The sequence below is a fragment of the Phalacrocorax carbo genome, chromosome 11 (genome assembly GCF_963921805.1).
Source record: "Phalacrocorax carbo chromosome 11, bPhaCar2.1, whole genome shotgun sequence".
NCBI classification, from domain to species: domain Eukaryota; kingdom Metazoa; phylum Chordata; class Aves; order Suliformes; family Phalacrocoracidae; genus Phalacrocorax; species Phalacrocorax carbo.
This window is the reverse complement of record NC_087523.1, coordinates 2,312,297-2,336,335: the sequence shown is the minus strand read 5'-3', so window position 1 is coordinate 2,336,335 and position 24,039 is coordinate 2,312,297. Positions and strand designations below refer to the sequence as shown.

General features: G+C 45.5%; 1 protein-coding gene across 4 annotated transcripts; it reads right to left on the bottom strand.

The window, feature by feature from the left end:
• Window positions 1–10,236: 10,236 nt before the first annotated feature.
• Window positions 10,237–23,810, bottom strand: LPAR4 (lysophosphatidic acid receptor 4). Of its 4 annotated transcripts, none has more exons than XM_064462835.1 (3): window positions 23,695–23,784; window positions 17,173–17,485; window positions 10,237–12,142 (listed from the first exon to the last, which is right to left on the bottom strand). In XM_064462835.1, exon 3 carries the CDS (start codon window positions 11,987–11,989, stop codon window positions 10,943–10,945), a length of 1,047 nt encoding a protein of 348 aa, XP_064318905.1. In that variant the 5' UTR covers window positions 11,990–12,142; window positions 17,173–17,485; window positions 23,695–23,784; the 3' UTR covers window positions 10,237–10,942. The 4 variants fall into 4 exon arrangements, with proteins under 4 accessions (XP_064318905.1, XP_064318906.1, XP_064318903.1 ...); XM_064462836.1 differs by lacking the exon at window positions 23,695–23,784 and adding an exon at window positions 22,694–23,115; XM_064462833.1 differs by lacking the exon at window positions 17,173–17,485 and having other exon boundaries at window positions 23,695–23,810.
• Window positions 23,811–24,039: the final 229 nt, after the last annotated feature.

Here is a 24,039-nt window from a genome sequence, read left to right as displayed (position 1 = left end):
CACCAGGCTGAGTCAAACCGGTGACTCACGGGCAAGGAGGAATCGCTTTGGTGATGCGTTGTGATTTTTTTTTTTCTTCTCTCCTCTAGTCTAAGATGTCGAAGAAGATAAAACCTCCAGTCTGAGATGATAAAACTAGTTTGGAAAACTAGTTTCCAGCTTGCTCTGGTTAAAAAGTCCTGTTTGTAATAAAAAAAAAACATTGCACTGCAGAATTGCTTGAAAAGCACCTGAGGTATTGAAGTTGGGTGTTTTTGCAGTTGGCGTGGGCTGTCTCTGCTCCTGCTCTGGGCTGGCCAGGTGTGAGCCAAGCCCTGAATGGAAACAACAGGGCCGTGTTAGCTCAGTGCTGTTCCTTGGCCAGCAACCCCTGCCGAGAGTCGGGATTTATTAAACCTGGAGCACGGTGCTGGACTGAGGCAGGGACAGGGATTTCAGGTGTGAGCTGGCTGGCATCTAGCCAGCTTGGCAAGTGGATGTAAATCCTGTGGAAGATTCAAGTCCATATGTTATTTGGGGAAATTCACATTCTAATTCCAGCACACAGTCTTTCTGTCAGCCCCGCTCCTCCCAAATCCTTACCCTCCTCTGTAGTGCAAACTGCTCCTTCTAGATGTCCCATGTCCCTAAATTAGTTCCTTGAGAGGGATACATGTGGGATTATCTCAGACTCCTTACTGTGCTTGCTTCTTACCCTTCTGCTCTTTAAAGCATTGTGTGCAGTTGGATACCGGCTGGGATACAACAAGGACATGCTTTCAGGCCATTGCCCATAGAGATTAGAAATAACTTAGGACATTTCTGCTGTTTTTTTTCTGTTTTTTTCTGCTCTGAAGCAGGTCGGGGTCTGGTGCCTTGCAGGAGAGTAGCAGCTGAGCAGCACGGGGCAGGTGTTGCTGTGAGCACTCCTGTATCTTACCTCCAGGTGTGCAGCTACTCATGGGTCAGTCCGTAGCAGCGCTGGAAGGCAGCGAGCCTGACTGGAGGAGGGGGTTAACATTATTTCTTACAAGAAATATTGTAAGGTGCTTACAGCACCTTGCAAAGATCTTGTCAATTCACTCAGAAGTTATTTAGAAAGAACCAGATATTTTTTCTGTTATCACAGTCACCAAGAGGTGTTTGGAGTTAGTGGCTTGTCACCTTGCCCGCTGGGCATGTCGTTACGAGCGCTTGTTCCCCTACATGTGAGCTTTCTCTTCCGCAGAAGCATGCACGAGGCATCGCTGTCTGGCAGCGGTTGAGGCCCCGAGGACGTGAACTGTTGTTGTCAGCACTGAATTATGCTTGAGCATGCCCCTTAAAATGAATAACAAGTGTCTCTAAGACAGCATCTTGTTCTGTAAAGCCTTGTCAGTGTGGAAAAAGATGGATGGCCTTAGCAGAAGGTACAATTAAAGACTTATTTAGTAGCCTACTACAGTGTGGCACTTCTGCTTATAGCAGGCTTATATTGGGTTAACTTCCAGTGACTTATGTACTGACAGGTCTGTTATGAGTTCATAGTTTAGTAACCATATAAGTTTGTTTTCTGTTTATTTTACTTTACTCATTGTGAGTTTCTTACTGTAGCACGTCCTCGGGCCCTTCACTGAAGTGTCAGATCACACAAGGTGAGAGGCTTTGGTGTCGGACAAATCCACGTGTGACTTCTAAAATCCCTAAATAGCTAAAATGCGCGGTCCTGCAAGTTTTACATTGGTCAAAGCCTAGCTCAAGGCTGTGGCAGTCTGTCACACGCAAGGACTTCTCAAGAACTCAGGCGTTTGGCCTCACTGCTTGACAGTGGTTATCCCGATTTATTTTGCCCCTCTTTGGCCTTGTGACTGATCCACACACTCAAACTGTCCCACTCTAACAGGAATAGAGCGATAACTGTCCCTCCTCAGCTGCAAGCTTGCTGATAACTGCAAAGGATGCTTTTAAGTGTTGTTTGTTTATTTTCCAAGGACACGTTGCTATGTCAGCAGAAGGTACTCTGCTGCTATGAGAGCTGGAGTGCAAACCCAAACAGGTTAAGATAACTCAATAAAAATGGAGTATGAGTCAGGCTCTCAAAGTAATGAAGGTGATTGTTTGCTGGGGGATGTGTGCAGCCAGCTAGGTTATGCACTGTAAATGATGTGCAATAGGGTCATTTCTGTTGGAACTGTGAAATAGTGTTTGAATCACCCTTGATATTTCTGATCTGAACTACAGGCATGCTGCCTGTGTGCACACCTCTAAGGATGAGATGGCTTTGGTGAGGTGCTAGTCTGATCAGCTAGGGAGTTTAAATGCTCAGGTGTTGGATTTAAGACCTCACATGGAACTCAAAATCCACCTCCACTATACACCTACCCTTTACTTTGGGGGCGGGGCCCTGATGCACTGACCTGATCTCCAAAGCTGGCTTGTTCCCGTCGTCCCACCCCCACGGATGCCCTCCCCTCAGTTGTGCCGGCACAGACACTGATGGGATAGAGCTGTTAACAGGAACCTGGTTAAATGATCCAGGCTAAAAAATTAAACCCCCAGTTTGGGGGGAGGTGTTGGAAAAAGAGTTATTTAAGCCAGATCATTGTGGTGATCTGGTAGGCAACGTGACCTCCCAAGCAGTTGTTGCACAGCTCGAGGGCAGTGGAAGAGCCAGATTGGGATGTGGGGAGAAGAGCGGGTGGCAGCCTCTGACATCAGTTTTGTTGTCCTCCACCCCTCAAAAAAAAAAGGGACATTTGAACTACGAACCCTGGTTTCCGAGAGTATCAGTTAACCAACATGAGTTGTGTTTAAAGGGGCAGGTGTAGAATGAATGTTCGGGAATATGAGTGACTGCTGCATGACAGTGTCTTACGCATACCTCCCCGTCCTCATTTCTACCTGTGGTCCCTAGCTGCTCTGCAAGTTTGAGATGATGAGATAATACATGGGAACAAGACAGGAATCTGAACCGCCAAAGGGCAACCATATTTATGGCTGTGCCAACATCATGGCAAAGGGGTCTTACCAACATTCCCCTTTCTTTTGGGTTGGGATGGCTCTACCGCACAGGTATGCCTTCTTTCACACACGTAAGTGGGAGTGGGGTTGGAAAAGAAAAATTATTCTCATGAGCAATGCTGAGAGAAGATGCATTTCAAATTATATAATCAGCAATACAAAATCTTCAGGTCAGTGGAGGAATTTTAATAGGAACCCTTGGCCTCTTGCTCTGTGGCCTCTTAGCTGTACGTGTGCCAAGTGACCACTGCCAGCAGTGAAAACAGTACAACCAAGGACCAGAAAGAGAAGATGCTTTCTCCAGATATTACTGCGGGAACATTTAGTAGGATGTGATTGTTGGGCTTGAGGCTGAAGTTTGTCCTCTGATAAATCTGAATCCTCTTCCTGCACAAATCTGAAAATGAATCAAGGTCTCCTCAGACTTCTCCCTGGGTACGGCCACAGTCAGGTAGTTACATGCCTGGCTCTGTACTGATTTTTAAGTCATTTTGTATACTTGTTATTACTCATGTGCAGGAAGTCTTGTTTCTCTTCTGATAGCTCTACAGTTCCATGAGGGAATCTCAACCCAGTTGTAACCTCAGGCTCCATGAGTGGTGCTGATCATGCTGTTTGTACCAGAAAATATTCTCTTGCTAAAATGTCTCTACTGCCTTGCCCAGAGCATCATGGTCAGCAGCTGACCTCGCTGAACCATGCCCTGTGCTTACACAAGACCTTATTGTGGTGGTTTTTCAGTCTAGGTTGTGAGCACAGGTTCTGCACAAGGCTGTAATGGATGGTGACAGAGCAGGCTGGGAGTTGTAATGTTAATGACGACAGGATGTCACTATTAGAACACAGGATAACTTTTTTAACTTGTGTGACCTATTGAAAACTTGTAAAAGTATTTCCCAGCCAAAGACACTACATCTGTGCGGTACAAAGCAATCCTCCCTGTGATATCTCTGTGCCGATCTGATGCTGTGCCATGGGACGTCCCTGTTTAAAGCATTTTTCCCAAATCCCTGATGCAGCTAATACTGATTTAGCATATGAAATAACACCTCCGCTGCCTGTCAGCTGCTAAATCAGCATTGTTCAAATGTGCCATGTGGTTCTCGGGCTCCCTGTGTAAGATCTCGGCGTTCGCTTTTGCAGAGATGACTTTTCTGCCATCTCGCTTCCAGAGATAACTCAGCTTGATGCCAGCTTTGGAAACAGCACAGTCCTCCCAGGGCCCAAGAGATATTTCAAGATTTTTTTTCTGTTAATGTGAGGACACAAACTTTGTACCATGGTTAGGTTTGAAATTAATGGGTAACAGCCGAAACACCAAGTCCAGAAAGACATTTTTCTTTTCCTTATAGAAGATACCTACCCTCGCTTTCTTTTTGAGTTGAGTGTGCAGTAACAGCAAATGAACTCCTTCCAGCAAGGCACGAGAAGTAGGAAATGCGAGGGCCTGCAGACGTGCAGGCTGAAGGGAGGGCGGTTGTGGGAGGCACAAGCAGGGACAGAAGGTGTTTTGGCAGCCCAGGCTCTGACTTCGTCATCCTGTGCAGGAGAGAGAGGTGGGAGCTCAAGGAAACAAACCTATTAAAATAGGTTCAGTGGCAACTGCTCTGGTCTCAACTGGTGGTCTGAGGATGCTGACTCTCAGAAGTGATCTAGTGACTGAGCTCCACGAAAGTATTCCATGACTGCAGAGACGACTGAGTTAATGATGCGCTGCCTCAGGAGGAGTTGGGGGACTTCTATAAAACAACAAAAAGAATGACCGGTTTCCCATGCTTATGGTTTCCAGGAAATTCTCCATGTCTGCTGGATGTACTCAGAGTTTGAGATGTACAGGAAAACTTTAATTTAAATATTATTCCAGTTAATATGTATATTTATAGAAGTCAGAATAAATGATCACACTCACACATACTGTTTTTCCGGAAAAAACATTCCTCTTTCATTATGCACACACATGCACACAGACACATAAAAGAGCAAATAGTGCAAAACATGTGCGTTGTTAAGTTCTATACAATATTTACATTGGTCAAAATTCCCCAGGCAGAAAAAAGCTAGCACAGGCTTTTCTTAGCTACAGGGCAGTTAAGTATTCTGGGGAAATGTATGCACAGTGAGCCTAAAGAGAAACCACCCAGCTCCTCGCCCATCCCACTGTGTTAGGTGCATGTGTCCTGTTGGTTTTGCACGGAAGTTAAATTTGAGAAGTAAAACAAAGAACAGGCAGCAGTGTTAAACGTTATTTCAAAGTGAAGTGACAGTTTTCACAGAGAAAAAAACAGGAATCGTGCTATGCTTCTTGCTGTGAAATGTGTCCATTGTACAGGGGTTAAAATCACTGCGTTAAATGACAAGATTAAGACCGTCCATCTTGTGCCCTCACCTTCCCCTGCCCCAGCAGGCTCCAAAACTCGGCCAGCCCTTTTCCCCACGAGGAAGCCCGGCAGGCGCAGCCCTTCACCTGCCCACGTCGGCTCTCCCTACGGCTCCGCCTGGCAATCTGTCATGCTTCTGTTGTTGCAAACTCGCTACGTTTCACATCTACAGCAAAAAGCGCAGCAAGGGGCAGAATGAGCCCTCACTAATGTACCCAGGTATTGACAGAACAAACATGAAACGGAGAAGATTCCAGCAGCTGGAATTGGTACCTAGAGAAAAGGATCTTTGACCGCTGCTGTGGGAAGTAAAAAAGATGTTTTGAGTAGATCTCCCTCACTTTCTAGGCTCTTTAAGTGCATCATCTTGAATCTCCCACGAACTTAATTTTCTAAACAAGAGGCCTCCGTAGCACAGCATCTCGGAGGTGATTTGAGCTCTGGCCCTCAGGAGTGTGTCAGAGAGCGAATGCAAGGCTCGTACCCAGACAGGGCTCCTGGGGTAAGCTTGAGGTCAGCATTCAGAAGTTAAAATTACAGTGTTTCCAGCATTAGAGGGGAAAACACGGCTTGGACTTCTAATCTTATGAAGAATAGCTCTGCTTCTTTCTTAAATTAATGCTGAGCAATGTAATCTCCTTACTGAAATGAGGACTGTTTTGTTTCTGCTCTTAAATCCTACCCAAAGAACCATTTGCAGTCTGTCCTTTCAGATGCAGCAAAGCTTTGGGGTTATCCTGTGCTTAGGGTTACGTTTGCTCGGCCGGCGCAGCGAGACGCAGCCTGGCTTTCGGTGGTCACCGGCTGCTGAGCGGGGCTGGCAGCGTGCGGGAGCCTGGCAGGGCTGCCTCCAGCCCACATGCCTCTGCCGCTTTTGCTTGGACTTTGCAGCCCAAGTCAACGATAATTTGAGCATCTCCTAGCAGTGCTTGGTGGTGTGCTCTGGAAACAGCCTCGGCTGCTCCTCTCGGTTCCCTCACGCCTCCTATTTTTGCTTTCTCCAAATAGAGCACTGTGTAGATGTGCTTTCACAGGGCCCGTTGCTGTCTGTTGCCGCCCCTGTCCTGAGGCAGCATTTCAGAGATGGTAACTTCCTGCCTGTTTTACAGAAAATCCACCCACCGGGAATGGCATGGAGTCTTACTGGGGAGCTCTAGTGGCACTGGCCTTCAAGAAGATCATCAGAGGTGCTGTCTAATCTTATCGGTGTGATGGGTCCCCTTTTCCTTCACCAGCTGTTTGTCAGAGGGAAGCCCTCTCTGGGTTATGCAGCAGTTCTTTGCCAGGTAGGGAGCAGGGAGGGAGAGCAGACAGTCCTCTCCATCGCCCTTGCAGCACCACACAGAACTTCTGAAAAATCTCATGGGGATATTTTTAGAGGGCCCTAGAGGCTGACTCTGTGCAGCAGGTCTGCAGTGGGCAAGCTTAGGAAGCTCTCTGATGAGCAGCTGTGTACTTGCACACGCAGCACAGGAACTCCATCCTCCTTACGCAGGGAGCCAGGACATGACTTGTACATGTGACCTGTGCTGCCTCCTTGCCCTTGCATTTCAGAGACTTCAGCCTGAGTAGTTTGCACTGATTCTGCAAAGCTGGTAAAGATTTATGCTGTCCCATGAACACTGGGCACCTTTCATCTGAAGTAGAGCCTGTTGTGTTACTAACAGAAATCTCCCGTAAGAGGAGGGGCTTTCATGGTGACTGTAGTACAAGGCCCTGCTTCCTCCTGTCCTGACCCCTACCGTGAAATCTCAGACTGGCATGGCATTTTGCATAGGTGTGCATATACAAAGGTGAGTTTGGGCAGAGAAGTTTTTCATGTTGCTTTTCAGAGCTTCAGCTTTCCAGCAGGGCAATGAGTTGCAAAGCGTGCGGTGAGCTTATAGTGAATGAACCATGTAGGGGGAGGACTAGGGAATAGGAAAAGTGAGCTGGCTGGGAGCAATGAAACCCTTGACTGTTGCTCTATGTTTAGCATCGGAGAGGATCGCTGGGCCCTGTCTCTCGGCTTCAGCCAGATAAAGGCATCGACTTCTAATTAATTTGATTTTTTGCTTTTAAGCTCATAGTTCTGGTGTGTGCCATTTGCTGACAATAGCCCTTTGTCACACAGGGGAGAAGGAACACTCAGCTGCACCTCAGCCAGAAAAACTGTGAATCCACTTTTCTTTTACCATCGTTCCTTCCAGCTTGGCTTTACCAACATCTGAAAAATGACTTTTCCTCTCTCTGAATGCATAATTGGTTATTTATACACAAACCGTAGAGCATTTACTTGGTATACCTGACCTAGAAAAAAAGATTAGTCAAGAACTATCCTACCAGATGTGAGTGTCCATCAACATATGATCTCCATATAATTTATAAGGTATTAAATTACAAAATAATGAATCTTTTCAGTTAGCGTTTTGGCACATGATGATAGTATTACATTTTATGTGAGAATATTGACCACAGCTCTTGCCCCATAAAACTGCAAACAGAAATTTGTAAGCATTGGCACTAGTTTCACTTAGAAAAAGACACCCATTATGCTCAGATTACAGTTAAGCTATGTATGTACTGCCTGGAGGTTGTCCAGTCACACGCAGTTCTTTCCCCCTTCTTTTTTAACATTTCCTTAAGAAGGCTAGACAGTGGTTTCTAGGCTAGCTTTTTTTTTTCTTCCCTTGGATTTAACTAGAGGAAGGTCTGCAGAGCGCACAGCAGAAGGTCTTCCAGGATTGTTGCAAACAAGATATTCCTCTGCTGTCAGCTCTGAGGTGCTGGGCCAAATTCTGCTCTGACTCACCCCGGAGCGACTGAGCAGCCACCACACGTGAGAACAGCCCTGTCCCATGAAGCTCCCAAGCCCCACGTAACTCGGGAATCTCATCTTTCCGCTTCTTGCTTGCAAGCGGAAAGACACAGCTTTAAAATAAGATTTACAAGCTGACAGTTACGTGTTGCCCATTGAGAGCAAGCTGGCATGTAAGCAAGTTTCTCATCTCTCTTTGTAAAACTGAAACAATAAGGGGTTTTGCCTCAGAGAAGAGCACTTACTCATGTACCATATATTTTTCTTGCAGATAGGGCGAGGGTTTGAAATGCACCCTCAGTTTTTTAGTGAATCCTTCCCACTCTCATTCCTTTTATCTCCCATCCCTAAAAAGAGCACTTGTCTCATTAAGTACAACTTTTAAAGGCCAGTTAACGGTGGGGCAGGGGAATCGGGGTGCCCCGCTTCTGTCGCGCAGCATAGGATGTGCCGGAGTCGGTGATGGTTTCACAACCCTCTGTCCTTCCCTTGACAGCGCTGCAGTGTGAAGGATGGTTTGCTGCATACAGAAACCCCTGCCTGTTCCGAAGCCTGTAAAATCCCTCTTGGCTCGCTTTGCATTTTGATCTGAAGTTATGGAAACGGCTTCTCTGAAATATAGACACTTTATGGCAAGTGTTGAAACAGGCTCATCAGCCAAAGGAAATCAGAATTTTAAAAAGCCCTCTGAACAGTTTGGTTCAGGCCTGCACGGGGAGGAGAGAGGCATGGCACTGGCTTTCACTTTGCCTACGGTTAAATGGCAAATACTGATGCTTCTGAAAACACCGCTCGTTGCTTCTGGTTGAGGTGACCTTTTCGCAGCCGCTGACAAATCCACTGGAACTGACTGTGCCCTTGTCCTGCCACATCTATCTCATTCCACCAACCAGTCTGAATGATCTGTCCTTGTTTTCACGTTTCATTTCTGCTCAAAGCGGTGTTGTCTGCGGGTTTGATATACAGCAAAAACCTCCCAAGCCGGTCTTGTGTGCGAGTTTCTAGTAAATATGGCTGTGACTTAAAGCTGAGATACAATAGTTTGGCTGGTCTCATACTCCCTGCATATAATGAGTTGATCACATACTTTTCTGCTGTAAGACCCAAAAGCCAGGGCACTAGATAAGCAACACTCATTTCAGGGCTAAAACAGAATGATCTCTAGTGTCTGCCTTAGCCTCGGTAAGCAACTAACCTTTTTTTTATTCAAAGTGAACGTAGTGCTAAATAAATTTTCCCTTCAAAGCGTGACATTTTTTGCAGCTGAGTTCTCCTTACACTTTAAAAAAACCTCTGATTGCTTTAAGCAGTAATCATGTTTGGTGTGTAGCTCTCAGTATCTCATAAGGCTTGAGGTGAGAGACTTAAGATAAGTAGTTGAGTGGAAAACATCCATTCAATTAATATTTTGTCTGTCTTTTTTTTGGCAACATAGTCCTAGAAGTAGCTTTATGCTGTACTGTGGAAAATGTAGATTACTGATCTAACAAGTCGTAACCTCATGCTTTTTCAAGGTAAATTGTTTTTCTCACTTATATATCTTACACTTAAGAATGAATCAGCCCGTTAAGGTCAGTATAGCTTCAAATATGACGCAATGGCTGGAGAAATGAACATCTAGTAAAATGCAGTGACATGCAAATAGTTAATTTTCCATATATTTATATACTCTATTGAAGGAAATGCAGAATATATAACAAATTAGTTGAAAAACCTGAAAACATTGCTGTAACCGACTAAGAAAAGACTGTGGCTGACTTGTTTTACTTTTCTTTTGGAGTTACTTTGAGACCCTCTAGTTCAATGAGTTGTCTGTATAGCAAAAACCAGCAAGCAATCACTTACACGATCTCTTAATTGGATGCTCTGACAGCAACTGTCTGTATCCAAACAGCCTTGGGTAGGATCAGCACGCTGGGGTTCTTCAGCCCTTCAGCTGCACTCAATTTCCATATAAGAGATTTGCCCATGCAAGAACCCTGGCGTTTCAGGCCCTTCCTTTCAGCTGACTTTACAGTCTAGCTCTTACCAGAAATAGTCACATATAATCTCCTGGGACACAAAAGCCCGGGTACAACAGAACAGGAATGAGCTCTTTACTTTTCCCTAGAGGTGGCATTTCAAATAAATAAAAAGACTGCTTAATCTGACAAAAAAAAATGAAGCTTATTTCAAAATTGCATTAAGAATTATTCTTATTTTTCTCTTCAAAGCACCTGTTTTGCCTGCTTTCAAAACAATTATTTACACTTCAAAAACCTCCATACAATAAATTCAGCATACCTTTATCTAGTAAAACCAGGATGTACACTCTTGCAGTGAAATAAGGAAATCCAAAAGCTTTTATTATGCCTTTTTAAGCAAATGTACATATTGTGTGAAGTTACTGAGTTAACGCATGATGCTGCATCTCCAGAGGCATGAAATATTGGCAGGTATCGCTAAGAAAATTAAATTTTCTATTTCCCAACTGATTCAATGTCAACTGCTGGGGGGGCAAAATGCCAAATGTTGGCATCTTCTGAGTAAAGAAGCTGTTCTGTTCCCTCCTTGGTTGGTACATACGTTGTCACCCATTTGTAATCTCCATCGGGATTTCTATATTTCATGCGCGCCTGTTGCATCTGAAGGCACCAACCCAGTATAAGGATTTGTCACCTACGTAGTTATCCCCCAGCAACTTTTCTTCATTAACACCAGGGGTGAACCCACATATTCTGGAACAACTATTTCACACGTGGTATTAATTGAAAGTTAATGGAGGATAACTGCATGTGTAAACATCCCACTAAAAATGCGATTCAGATGTTGGGTCTCCTCCATTTGTAACAGCCTGGTCAGTTATTTCGTCCTGCGGTGCTGGTAGTGCGGTCTTTGTTAGAGGTGTCTCAGTCTTGAAAAAAGAATCCATTTTTATCTGGGGTTTTATGTTGAAAGACTTCTGGAAGGATTCTGATGTAAAGTAATAGATGAACGGGTCAAAGCAGCAGTTCATCGTTGCGATGCACAATGTGATTGGGTACATTGTCCTCGCAAACCTCTCCAAGGAGCAATTTGCTATCGCTTGGGACCGCACAAGCGCGTACAAGAAGAGTATGGAATTGTAAGGCACAAAGCACACGACAAAAATGGCCACGTGCACAATGATCATTTTCAACACTTTCTCTTTGTTTGTCCCGATCTGAGACAAGGTGGCAGGTTTCCGGAGAGTCCTGAGAACTAAAGAGGAGCATGTAAGGTTGAGTAGCAAAGGAATTATGAATCCTACCACTTCAATAAATATAGTGATCTTGGACAGATAGGTTTTCCAGATACTTTTGGAAAAACCTTCGAAACAGGTTGTGCTGGTGTTGGAAACGTTGGTTGTGGAGAACAATGACGCTGAAATTCCACCGCTGAGGACCAGTATCCAAACACCAGCGCAGACTATGGCAGAATTTCTCCTGGTCCTAATGGTGCGAGATCGGAAGGGATAGACGATAGCCAGGAAACGGTCGACGCTAATGCAGGTGAGGAACAGCATGCTCCCGTAGATGTTAGTGAGAAATGCTGTACCAGAAATCTTGCACAGGCTATCTCCGAAAGGCCAATGCCTGTTGAAATTATAAAAAATTTTAAATGGCAAAGTGAACACAAAAAGCAAATCTGAAACGGCCAGGTTTGTCATGAAAATGGCTGTTTCGCTTCGCATTTTCATCCGAAAGCAGAAAACAAAGAGGGAGGCGCAGTTAGTAATCAAACCAAGGATGAAGACCACGCTGTACACGGCTCCATACAAGTTGTACTTAAAGGAATCATCTGTCAAACAGGTATGATTGTTGCTGTGGTTTCCCATGCCAAGTTTGTGACGAGCTTCCAAAGAACCTCAAAGTCTACTTCAGTGACATCCATAAAATAAGGCAGCGATCTCTTTTCTTCCTGAAGAAACACATTCCAGGAAGGTTGCTTGACGCCTTGCTACCACATCTCCATCTTGAATCCTTTCATCCTAGAGGAGAGAGAAAGAGAGGCCATCAGTCTTGCTGGCACCTAAAGCGGCTGTGCAAGAGAACAGGTACTCTTTCCTTTCCAAATGAATGGATGGGCAAACAAGACCAGTGATTAGCTTGCAAGGTAGTCTTTATAAATTCCACTATTATTGGGATTTTTCAAAGCCGAACACAGCAGTTACCGTACTCGGCCTTGCCTTTCCTTCCCGCATCACTCCCTCATCCTCCTGGTGGAAGGTGGTCGCTAATTCCAACTTTCCATTTGGAAAGGATTTAATTTTAAAAAAAATTTGAGATGGAATTGGCCCGGTGTGTTTGGAAAGAAATCATGGGCCCGCGATATTGCCCAGGTACGCAATCAGGCGGGCTGCAATATTCACCTAAACTTGTAACAAGACGAGAAGGAAGTTGAAAGTTTTAGTGTTTGCTTTTAACTGTGCAGAAATGGAAGTTCTATGTTTTTTTCAACCTTTCTTGATGCAGAAGTATTTAAAAACCCCAAACCTTGTATTGACAAAGTACCGCTTTGCCTTTTTTCTACTTGAAAATAGGAGCATCCTTACACATGTTTTTCAAAAGGGAAAACTGAGGTGTTATATTTCAGAAATGTTTTTCAAAACTACTTTCCAAAGTTATGCTTGCCCCTTTTGGAAAATGTTGCGCTTTTTTTCCCCTTAAAAATTTCTGCAAAAATGGTACAACTTTCAAAAGGATTTTATTTTTTATTTGCAAATGTAAAATGTTCTGCCAAAAGGACTCCTCTAAGTTGTTCTGACAGCTTCATTTCATGTCTACTGTTTGTCAAGGTTCAGAACACGGAATCTGGGGAATCTTACACTTTCATAAGACTTTGTCCCAATTCAGCAAGCTTTAGAGAAACGTAGAGTTGAAGGGAGCATGCTGTTTGTTGGAAATCAGTGCTTTCTGAATTGTCTCGGTGTGTTCTCGTTGCTATCCTAAGTACCGTTTTTAAGGCCTGTGAGGATAAGCAGTTGGCAAGTCTCCCTCGTTGGAGTGAGAAGGGTTCACGCGTTGGAACGTGGGCAGGGCAGTCGGAACATCTTGGAAATGTGGAGCAAAGTTGGATAACTAAGGGAAAGACCTTTGCCTTGTAAAATACAGCAAACCAGTTACAAAGCAAAGCTTGTAATCTAAGAAATATCTTAGTAGCTACAACTACGGAGCAATTTAGAGAGACGAAACCCTTGTGAAGAGTAGGATCCTTTCCAGAAAGTGATCCTCTGACAACACAGCTCCAACACCAAATATGTAACTGAGCGAGCGCGTGTTAAAGGTTGAAATGGCAACAGATAAACAAACAAACTGGGCAATAAAGCATGGAATCAAGATAATTTGGGATGCAAATGGATCAAAATCAAATGCTTTCCATACCTTTTCCTACTGGAAAAGCACGTGCTGACAGTTGTTCTTACACGGAGGCTGTCAGTGAGTCGGCCGGTAACAGGTCAAGTGTTGAGAAAGGTGTAATAGGCTGTAATCCAAATTATATCCAAATACTTGGTCAAGTAAAAGCCAATTTCAAGGCTTTGCCAGATGGAAGGAGCAAGCTCTGCCCTCACCTGGGAGCGCCTGGACAGCTGCAGGCTTTACAAAAACCAGCGCTTTGACCCAGAGAACAGGCAGCACCTTGCCTTTGCACCTTAGAGATTGGTTGGATGTAAAGCAAAATAGCAGGAAGGGAGGATCCCCAGACCTCGTTTCTCAGAAGGATGACTTTCAAATTACCTGAACCTTTTGACATTCAAAGAGGTGACTTGGACCTATTAGGTGTCTCCTGTTGGAGAAGGTTCGTGCTCTCTGCTGGCCGGGCCAGTGTCAGGACTGGGGCAGTGAAGGGGTGCTTTGTGCTGGTTTGCTGTTCTGGCTGAGTTTGCTGTGCATACCTTGAACTACCAGAATTGCCTGTGCTTTCCGTAGGTGGCTTTGGTACCCGCTTTTCACTCAATTTAGTAAATTCTTCCTTCATCTTAGTTGCATTTTGAGTTACACATTTGCGATGACATCCTGTATTAGCAAATGTTCAGACCAGACGCAGATACGCCCTCATCTGCTGGCTCTTGATTGTGTGGCAATGGCAGAGGAGACTAAGCCCAAGTTGGGGCTTTCTCTATAGCACGTGTAAGCAGACGCTTCGTAATGCAAACTGTACGGGGCTTTGGGGACAGACAGACGGGGCAGGGAGTGGGCTGCGTAGGGAAGCAAATGTTCCTTGTGCCCCTTTGTGCTTTTGCGCTCATCTTGGTGTTTTTTCTACTAAATTCGTGGCTAAATGAGCTTTATTGTGAAATGACCTAAAGAAGATACTGAGCATTTAAACTTATAAAAAGGATAGTAGTAAAATCTCAAAGGTGTGCTTTCTCTGAATACATAGTAATCCAAATAAGCGGCGTCTCACCTACAAGTTGAGATGCATTTAAGTGAGAACTTAGCTGGATTCAAAAGTGCACATGAGCTCCAACAGGAATAGCTGTGCCTCTTTGCTTAAACCTCAGCCTAATGCATTGAATTCTTGGCTTGTAGCTCCCTTTCAGTAAAGAGAGAGACTGCATGTTATCTCCATCAGGAGCAATTTTTGTTTATACTGAAACGTAACCTCCATAAGCAGACCTTTTCCTTCTGCTGTGTGTAAAAGCCAGACTCTCCTGGTCCAGGTTTCGTGTCTGGGTCCTAACTGGGGAGGTCTGAGAGGGATTGGGTGTCCTTTGAAACCTTCCACAGCCATGTGCCTGGGAGGTCGATGGAAACCCCACTTTCCAATCTGTGCACACAGTCCAGGATTTTGGCTGCTCCTCAAAACACAGCCTGACGCAGCAGGTTTGAAAGGTGGCTTTGAAACGCTTACCTTTACTACAGACACGCATGGCCGTTGCCAGCAGCCTGACCCAGATACTCGTTACACGGGAGAAAAGATGCTCGATCGCTTGGTTCTTTGTCTTCCCTGCTCTGCATCAGACAGCCATAAGGTCAAATACCAGTTTTTCTGGTGTATAAGTCTATGGGAGTTGCCTGCCAGCAGTTGTCTAGCTAAGTTATGGTCTTTAAAATATAGGCCTGTGTTGTTTACCTGTCTAACAGTGAGGTGTTTAAACAAGCTGACAGGTTGCTTTGAAACTCAGCCACGAGCTTTAAGTTCTGCAGCGTGAGTCTACAGGTTTAGTTCTCTGAATGTAAAATTCACTTTCCTTCCTTTCTACTAAGGATTAAAGCAGTAGGATGCCCTTCAGGCACACCACGTTCACCACTGCTAGGCCTTCGCTGGGGGAAAAAATCCTGGCAATACATTTTAAAATGCTGAGTTAAGTGACTATAAAGAAAAGCACGTTACCGTTCTGTATTTCAGGCAGGCCAAAACTTTAAATCCTGTATCTAAACCGGGGGGCAGTACACGAGGGGAGGCTGTACTGTATCTGGCTGTTGTCGGAAGCGGTACTGTAACAATATACAGCCTGTTTCATGGGGTACTGTCGAGAATATTCTCTCTCGTAGCGGGGATGGAACCTGCAGCAGCTGTCGCTCACTCACATATCCCTGTTATTCTCAGAGTTATGAAGCGTGGGGTTCAGCAGAGCAGCTGACAGGGTTTGCTCCCCTTTGCCTTTTATTGTAGAGATATCCCCCGTCTTCCATGTACTGAAAAGAAAGGAAAACCTCTACATACTACTTCCTACGGTGCACGAGTATCCTGTTTACAATTCTTTTATTTCCTCCTCCTGGCACCCCAAGAAATCTTCACAAGAGATGGCTTGCAGCTTAATTCAGATCAACCATTTGTTAGTACAGAAAATTGCTGCAGGTAAAAAGCACGCTTTAAAATCAGAATCTGTAAATCCATTTAGCCCATTCTTTCCGCTTCATATCCATCCCATTCTCCACAAGGCCATCAAATTGAGGTCACAAAAACCAGTGTGAAGTTTGGGACTGACATTTTTGCATCTTCACATTTTCTTTTTCTCATACGGGTTGTAAGACGAATGTAACTATCAGCCTGAATACGTAGGACGTCCTGTGTGCATTCATTTAAGTAACTAAACACCGTAAAGCCTTTTCTTGTGAGGTCTGATACAGACCGAATGTGAAAACCTTTCAAATCTGAAGGATCTCTTTCTAGGTTATCACTGTATGTGCTCAGGTTAACTCTAAATCTTGTGAGACAAAGGTTTTATAGGTACAGAAGCCAAAAACTGATGGATCAAAAGGTGGAGATCCTGGGTTTGTCTGGGCTCTGTGCAGAAATGTCTCTAGGTTATGGCAGCACTTGTTGTGTTTTGGTACGGTCTCAGACCCTGACCTTGGAAATAAATAAGTATTTTCCTTGGGCACAGCATGCGCTTTATGCCTTCTCTGACAAGAACTACATTCATTAGAGGGTTTTCACTTCCCTCTTACTCACGCAGTTGGTTCGATGGTCGTGTGATGTGTAACTCACTCCCACCACCGAGCCCAGGGTTACGGCTTTACAACTACAAACTCTCTCATTTCTTCAACATCTTGGTTTTTATTTCCCACCTTCATTTCACTTTAAGTATGCAGAAGGCTCAGTAAAAGGTTGTGGGGGGGGAGTTGTTTGTTGGTTTTTTTTAAGAATTTTGCATAGATGATAATTCTGCATAAGGCTATAGGATTCTTCCAGACTAAGTACTGCAGGTAAGGTGAGATACACTACAACTGTTTGAATACGAAATTAATAGATAAACAAGAAACTTTTTCCACCTGAAAAGATTTCTGACGTTTCTATGGCAGTGCTAGTGAGGAATTGTAACACCACCAAACTATCATTTCTAAAGGCTTACACACGTTCACTTGAAAACCACAAAATGTGAATTCAAAGAAAGCGAAGCAGCAATGGAAAATGCAACAAAAACCGTCTCACCACCAAGTTCTCTACTGCCTTGCCGCTCTTGCAGTGCCGTGCAACGGGATCTCCGCTTACTTTCCCTTTTCAGTAGAAGTTCTTTTTGGTTGCCAAGGCCTTTGAGAGCATTAACTGAAAGCAGTTATGAGAACAAACCTCTGGTTTGGGGGGAATCTGGTAGCTGGCTTTTCCCTTTTCGAGGCTGATGGGGCAGTAACGGGGTTGCACAGCGATGCTGGCTCCATTTTCCCAGGGCCAGCAGCGAGGGCTTACAGAAAGCTGTATCTGCGACAGCAGGTGGCTGCTGGGCCCGGCTGCTGCTGCTGGGAAACGGCTGGGGGTGGGAGATGGTGGGATACCAAGTTTGGGCTTGGCTTTTAAACCGACCAGCTTGCTGAGTTGCTGTGAGTTCTCCATCCTCCCCAGAGCTTTTTGCAGTTTCAGAGTCTCCTTCGCCTATGTTTCTTCCCTGGTGTGGTAGGAGCAGGAGAAAGGGTGGGATTAGACAGTGGGAAACAAAGCAGCTGCCTATAAACAAAGCACTATTGACTATATGAAGCAATGGAAAGTAGAAATGCTTTAATCTCTTTCATTTACTAATCCTAAGTGATGTATTTGAGAACAGTAGGAAAGAAGTAGACAGAAGTGTGACTTTGAAGTCTAGCAAAGGTTTCTGTAGCTTCAAAGAGCCATTCTTCCCTGTGTTTTATCAGAGTGAATGCCTAGCTGGTGTGCTGGGCAAAAGGGGGACATTTTCTGACGATTAGCATAAAAGACAGGCAGGAAGGCTCTTATTCATGGCTTTGACACTTATTGTGGAAGGATCTTCAATGCCATCAGTACCTTCATTCCCCCGCATTTGCCCTGGCCCTCACCTGCGGGAAGGTGAAATCGTGAGTTACTTCGTGATGGTTTCAGTGAATTGGGTTTCACTGTCTGCTTTACAAATCTTCTTGGATAGAAGAAAAACAAATGCAGGAGCCTGTGGGGTGTTTCCCTTTGCTCAGCCACCACGAGCGGTCCCTGGGACCTGCTGGGATTAGGTGGGAGCGTGCTGGTCGCTCCTTCCCTCCCTTGCTGGGATGGCTTTGGCTCTCCAGGAACCTCACAGAGCCTCCAAGTTCAACAGCTACTTTCTGTTCCCTGGAAGTCAGCGAACGAATGGCAGCAGGACCCCAATGTAATTCTTCTCCAAGACGGAGTGGGGAAGTGGAAACCTGAGCCTATCGGACCTAACTCTAAACGCACTCTCCTTTTTTTTTCCTTTCCTTTTTTTTTTTAATTGGTCAGCCCTGCCGTTGTCTCCTAACTGTCCTTTGAGACTTACAAAGCATTTCCTGCTCATGGTGACTTCTCTGTGCTGTATCTGTTTTGTATTGAGCTAATTAAAATGTTTCCTTCTGAAGAGAATGGTGGACTGACTTACCCCATATTCAGACACTGATCCTCAGGGCATGACTCTCTTTTTGTTTTCACTGAGAATGTCTCTCTCCATTTACATCACCCCTTTAACCCTTGATGCGCTTCGGCCTTCCCCACCCACTACTGCCTTCAGAGGGTCTGGCCCACGGCCCAGAAATGATGGAATTTACCCCAAACTTCCCGGCAAAGTTTGTATTCTTTCACTCTTGTAAAAGGGACTTTTTTGCTTGCAAAGGAACCTCCATCTGATGATGGAGGACTGTAGGAATGCTTAGTCTCTCACTAAGGGGAGATTGCTTTATAGTAGCATTGCTAGATTCAGTAGAGATCCCGATAAGAGAAGATTCAGATGCAAAGAAAAAACCTGATGAACTGATGAAAAGCAGAGTTACTCTGACCCAACACTTGAAGATTTACAGGTTGTTTTCACTCAGGAGTAGAAGTTGGTGATGGAGGTAGCTGTGTCTTTGATGTAGCCCTGTTTATTTACAAAGTGTGGTTAAGAAAAAAAAAATCTAAAAAATAAGAGTCCTGTTTCCTTGAACCACTGGGGAATCCAACAACAGGACTCGGTTTATTTGCTTATGGTTCCAGAATGCTTTCCAGTCAGCGTCCTGCCCAAAAGGTTCCCTTCTTTGCTTTCTCTGACGCAATTGCCAGTGGTTCCTTGGTGATTGCTTGACTTTTTGGCTCCTTGTTGCCTTTACTCGGCTCCTCGCGAGGTGCCTGCAGCCACATGAAGCCCTCCTTTCACCCGAGCCTCATCTGACCGCTCTCACCCAGAGCTGTGGCTCTGGGCTGGTTCCTCTGCAGTCCCTTTGCTGAAGCAGGAGAGCTGAACTTTCACCTCTGTTTACCCCAAAATTATAGGCTATTTTTTTCCCCTTGCCTACATTAACATCAACAAGCTTCCATCCGGCCACCAGCATCACAGCACAAACGCCTATTTCAGCTCTTGCAAGCTAAACTGGCTGCAAGGAGGCACGGCTGGCTTCTTTGCGGGTGCTGAGCGCAGACCTCCAGCAGCATGGAAGGCAATCCGTGCTCTGCTCTGGTGATCAGCACCTTGAAGGATCTGTACCCTGCATTTATTTACTGGAAGGATTTGGTAAATAAGGGCTTTGTTCTCTCAAATTGCTTTATTCTGGGGGAAAAGGGGAAGGTTTGAGAACTCTCTTCTGACAGCAGTGTGGACTGGGTGGGTGTCGTCAGCCTTAGTTTCGTTTGCTCCAGCGGTCTGGCCTCTGAGCTCTGGAGATCCGTGGTCCCCTCCCAGAGCTGCTGGCCTTCAGAGGGATGGAGCCTCCAACCCCCCGATCTCCTTGGTGCGCCTTTCTCAGCAAGAAATGTTTGCTGATTTGGAGGCATGACTGGGGTTTTCACGTCATCTCCCTCGCGGGAAAAACATTAAGGTCTTGAGAAGTATTCAGCGGTGTATAATTAAAAGATGTGTGAGGAAGCACAGCACATAGCTACTCTATTTTTCAGTAAGAAATACAGAGGGCAAATTTGCACTAATGATTACTTTGCCTTGCAAAAATATCAAATCTCAGCCACCCAGTGATGTTTCTGTAGTGAAGCTGCTTTGAAATCAGATTTCTAATAATGAGATGAGAGAAAGGAAACGACATGTCGGCATTGTATAAGGGATGCTGCTTTTACTGCTAAATGGGGTCGTTTCCATTTGTCATGTCAAAGCAAATGCATGCTGGGGCACAAGACGGTGCGTTATCTGCAGGTTCAAGAAATTATAATGGGAATATTGCTAGATGAAAATAAGAGCTTCTGTTGGGGCTGTCTATTTACAGGCATAATAAAGACTCGAAATATTATGAGATCATGTTATGTACAGAGAAAACAATCACTCTCTTGCTAGCATGCACCTTTGTCTTGGTGCCTAGGGACTGATGAATCGCCCTCAATTTCACTTGCCAAGATAAAGAGACTTTCCTTTTTCTACAAAACCGAACTAAACCGTTACAAATAATACAGAAAACTTCCCTCCGCTGGGGTCAGCTAAGGCTAGTTTGGCTCCAAAGCAGTGCAAGACTTGAAGTGCGACTTTCCCCCCTTTAATGGGACTGGACTGAGAAGATGGTGCATTGGAAGAAGTCTTGCAGAGCCACTGTCTGTTCTCAATAAAGAGCTCCTCTTTTCAAGGAGAGAATTTGCCTTTTGTGAAAGCTGGTGGATCCCTTCCCTGAGACTAAATTGGATCCTTATTTACGGAGGAGGAGCAATGTGTGAAGGAGCAGAGTGAGTCTCTGCACGCACGCTTGACCTGGAAAGACCTACTGAGGCGGGATGTGTGCTCCAGGAGCCATCCTCACTCCCTCCAGCCTGCGGACAGGACGGCTCACCAGCATCTCATTTGTGATCCTGGAGCACTGCAAGAGCCCTCAGGCTGGGACCACCCTGTCATCTGTGTACACCTGGCCAGCAAGACTCAGCCATCGGTAAACACAGCCCCAACACTCAAGTATGCTTCAGCCAGAGTTAGCTGCAGCCTGCACAGATGCATCACAAACATTGGCATAAATACAGATGGCTGCGAGCAGCCCCGCTGTAAGCGCCAAGGCAGTGCCACGGTAACCGAGTCCCAAATCATTTTGCCATGTACTGCTCTCCCCAGGGAGCATCTTCTCTCACCCTCTGCTCCAGCGGTAACGTACCCTCCTACAGTGCACCCTTTCCCCAGGATCTGGCTCAAGGTTTGGGTAAAATTGCCTTAATTCCTGCTTTTGTGCTCCAGCCATGAGGTCACAGGCTGGAGAAGGGCAACCATCTTACAGCTGGGAGGGCATCCTCTCTCTGGCACAGCGAACATTTCAATTGCTGCTTCTCAGAAAAGTGGGAGGCGCAGGTTTTCAGGTTTTTTGTCTCATTACAGTACTCTGAATGGAAGTGAATGGGTTGTTGTGTTCAGGCACTAGTTCTGTTTGTCTGTCTGTGTACGAGCTGAGCCCCAAACTCCAGAGTTTGAAAGACACTGATTTTTATTAATTGACCTAACCCCAGCTAAGGAGGAGTCTCATTTTTAGTCTCAAAGGATTAGAGTGAAATGTACACTCAGCCTCCCCCTCCCTTCCTCCCTCCCATGTTTTTCAGGACTTTCTTTTAAAATTCAGAGGCTTTGAACCCCCTAAAGTAGCAAGTTTAGTTTCCTGCCTGTTTTATTTTGGCTTCCAGAATGCTAGTAAGGGAAAGAAGAAGGAAAAGTGCTACAAGGGGGGGAACATCCTTATCACAGACCTGTGAACTTTGCACTTCCCATCCTCTGGGATTTACTGTTCTGTGCATGTAGGGGAGCAATACAAAGACAGACAATTGTCTCCTCTCAAACAAAGATTAAGGAGTATCAGTAAAAAACCTCAAACTTTTCTTGCAAATTCTTCTGCAGTGGGCTAATATTGCATTACGTCCTATTTCCTCCAAACCGCTGCATCTTTAGATTAAGTATGTTGTTCATCATTCGTTTTACTTCTGACACCAGTTTTTCTATCTGCTTAAAGCTGTATCTGAATTTTCCTCATGGAATTTTGCCACTGAGCTTAAAAGGACTAGATTTTAGTCATAAATGAAAGCCAAAGTGATAAATAAAAATCTGAAGTTTTACAGTACAAAATATATAACTTATTTCCTAATTTTTAATATCGTTCGTAGGAACTAGATCTCGCATTACATGAAGCTGAAAGCATGCCTCACCGTAAGCTGGAAGTCTACGTTTATGCCACGTTTATATACAACCCTTTCTGAAGCTTATATTAAAGTGCCTTTATGGTACTGACTTTAAGTACAAAAACAGAAGCCCTAAGTGAGGGATATTTCTCACAAATCTGAAACAAACAACAGCGATAGAAAAGTCCTGAACACGTCATCCGCAGTGCCACAGTGAGAATTACGATGTGAGTTATAACGATGTCCACTGCAACAGTTTGGAGGAGTAGCTCACATAGCAATTACTCTCCGAAACCTCGGAGATCATCTCTCTCACTTTAAACAGAAACATTTGCCTCTCCCATCCCAACCATAGCATAGCTCAAGTAAGAGGAATGAGATCTGCCTGTATAGAAAAAACACTGTTAATCTCCATTGAAACGTACAGCTCCAGCCCGTCCCCGGCTGGTTTTATCCCACCGATTTGTCTGAGCCGTCAGATTTCCGAAAACACTAAGATCCTTTTCTTCTTTTCAGAGCTGACATGAAACCTGGATGCTTTTCTGCAGAGTTAGAAAGTAAGGAAATAGAAACTTACCGCGGCAGAGCAGCCGGGGCTGAGATCATGCCCACGGCTCAGCAGATTTTAGCCCGCTTTCTCCCTGACAGCCCACATCTACCCTCCTCGGGTGCGTGCAACGCCCGCCGAGTTAGTCCCACGCGGAAGATCTGCGCGCTCGACTTTCTAGAAGTTTACCCGTTCATCTTTAAAACCTAAAGCGACGGGCAGTTGCCTGCCTCCCTTTGTTCGGCGAGGAAACCAAACCGCCGAACGCTGCGGCCATCGCGTCTCGGGAAGCGGGACACAAGAACGGGCCCAATGTCTGGGCAGGGGGAACCCTTGGGGGTCTCGGTAGGAAGCGCTTCCCATTGGGCAGGGGAGTGGTATTAGAGCAGAGCCCGCCCCGCGCCCGGGTCCCCGCCGGGTCCCTCTCGCGGGGCTGCGCGCCCTGCCCGCGCCTCGCCCCGCGCACAAGCGGCCGCTGCAGGACGGTCCTCCAAGGGGCAGCCGGCGGGAGCGTGCCCGCGCCTCCGCGCCGGGGCTGGTAACGAGCCGGGGGAGAAGGCCGGTTCCATCCCGGGCTTTCCTGCGCCCGGCTGTAATTGTTTGTCCTTCCAATTAAAAAACGCGAGCGGGGAGGAGAGGGGGGGGAGCCGGCAATCGGGAGAGCACTGGGTAAGACTAGGAAAGCTGCAAAGCAAAGCTGGCCATAAAAATGAAATATCTTTCTAAACAGATTTACAAAGGGGTTGGTTTTTATTTAGCTCGGGGTTTGGTTTGGTTTGTTTTAAATCTTCTCAAAGGAGCTGCCTAGAACGGTCTGGACTCTTGTCCCAGCAGTTTGCTCTGAAAGCCTTTCAGCAGTTCCTGCTGGAAAACCTGTAGGCTTTCAAATGTTATGGGAGGCAATTAAAAATACTCCAGGGAGGCGCGGCTGCTTTTGCCTGTGTAGCTCACCCTGCTGCTGCTGCCGCCTTTCAGTGAATCTGCCTTCCAGCAGAGCCACTAGCTAAAAGCTTTTTATTTTTATCTCTTACCTTTAATATCAGCCCTTCAGCTAGGGAAGAGGATCTTCTGGCAGCAGGAGTAATGCAGCAGACGACTTACTTGCCTCAGCCTGTTTATGCCGTGGGAGCAGCCGGTGCCCTTTTATTTCTTTTTCAGCCCTCTCCAGTTCCATAGGCTTGAAATCCTGAGCCTGCTTTTAAAGCCCAGCCTCCCGCCTAACGTGTCTCGCTCGCATTGTGTTTGTCTCTCCTTTTCCTCTGCTCTTCTTGGCCGTTCCCACAGGCAGCCAAGGCCAGTAAACAACTCATTGTGAAGCTGGAACTAATGCTATTCCTTGGGCTGGTGGCTGATGCAGTGGTCTCTGACTCGCTTCT

What these genes read in the sequence shown, in the direction of transcription:
- LPAR4 (XM_064462833.1), bottom strand. Translation starts at nt 11,989, where the DNA reads ATGGGAAACCACAGCAACAATCATACCTGTTTGACAGATGATTCCTTT.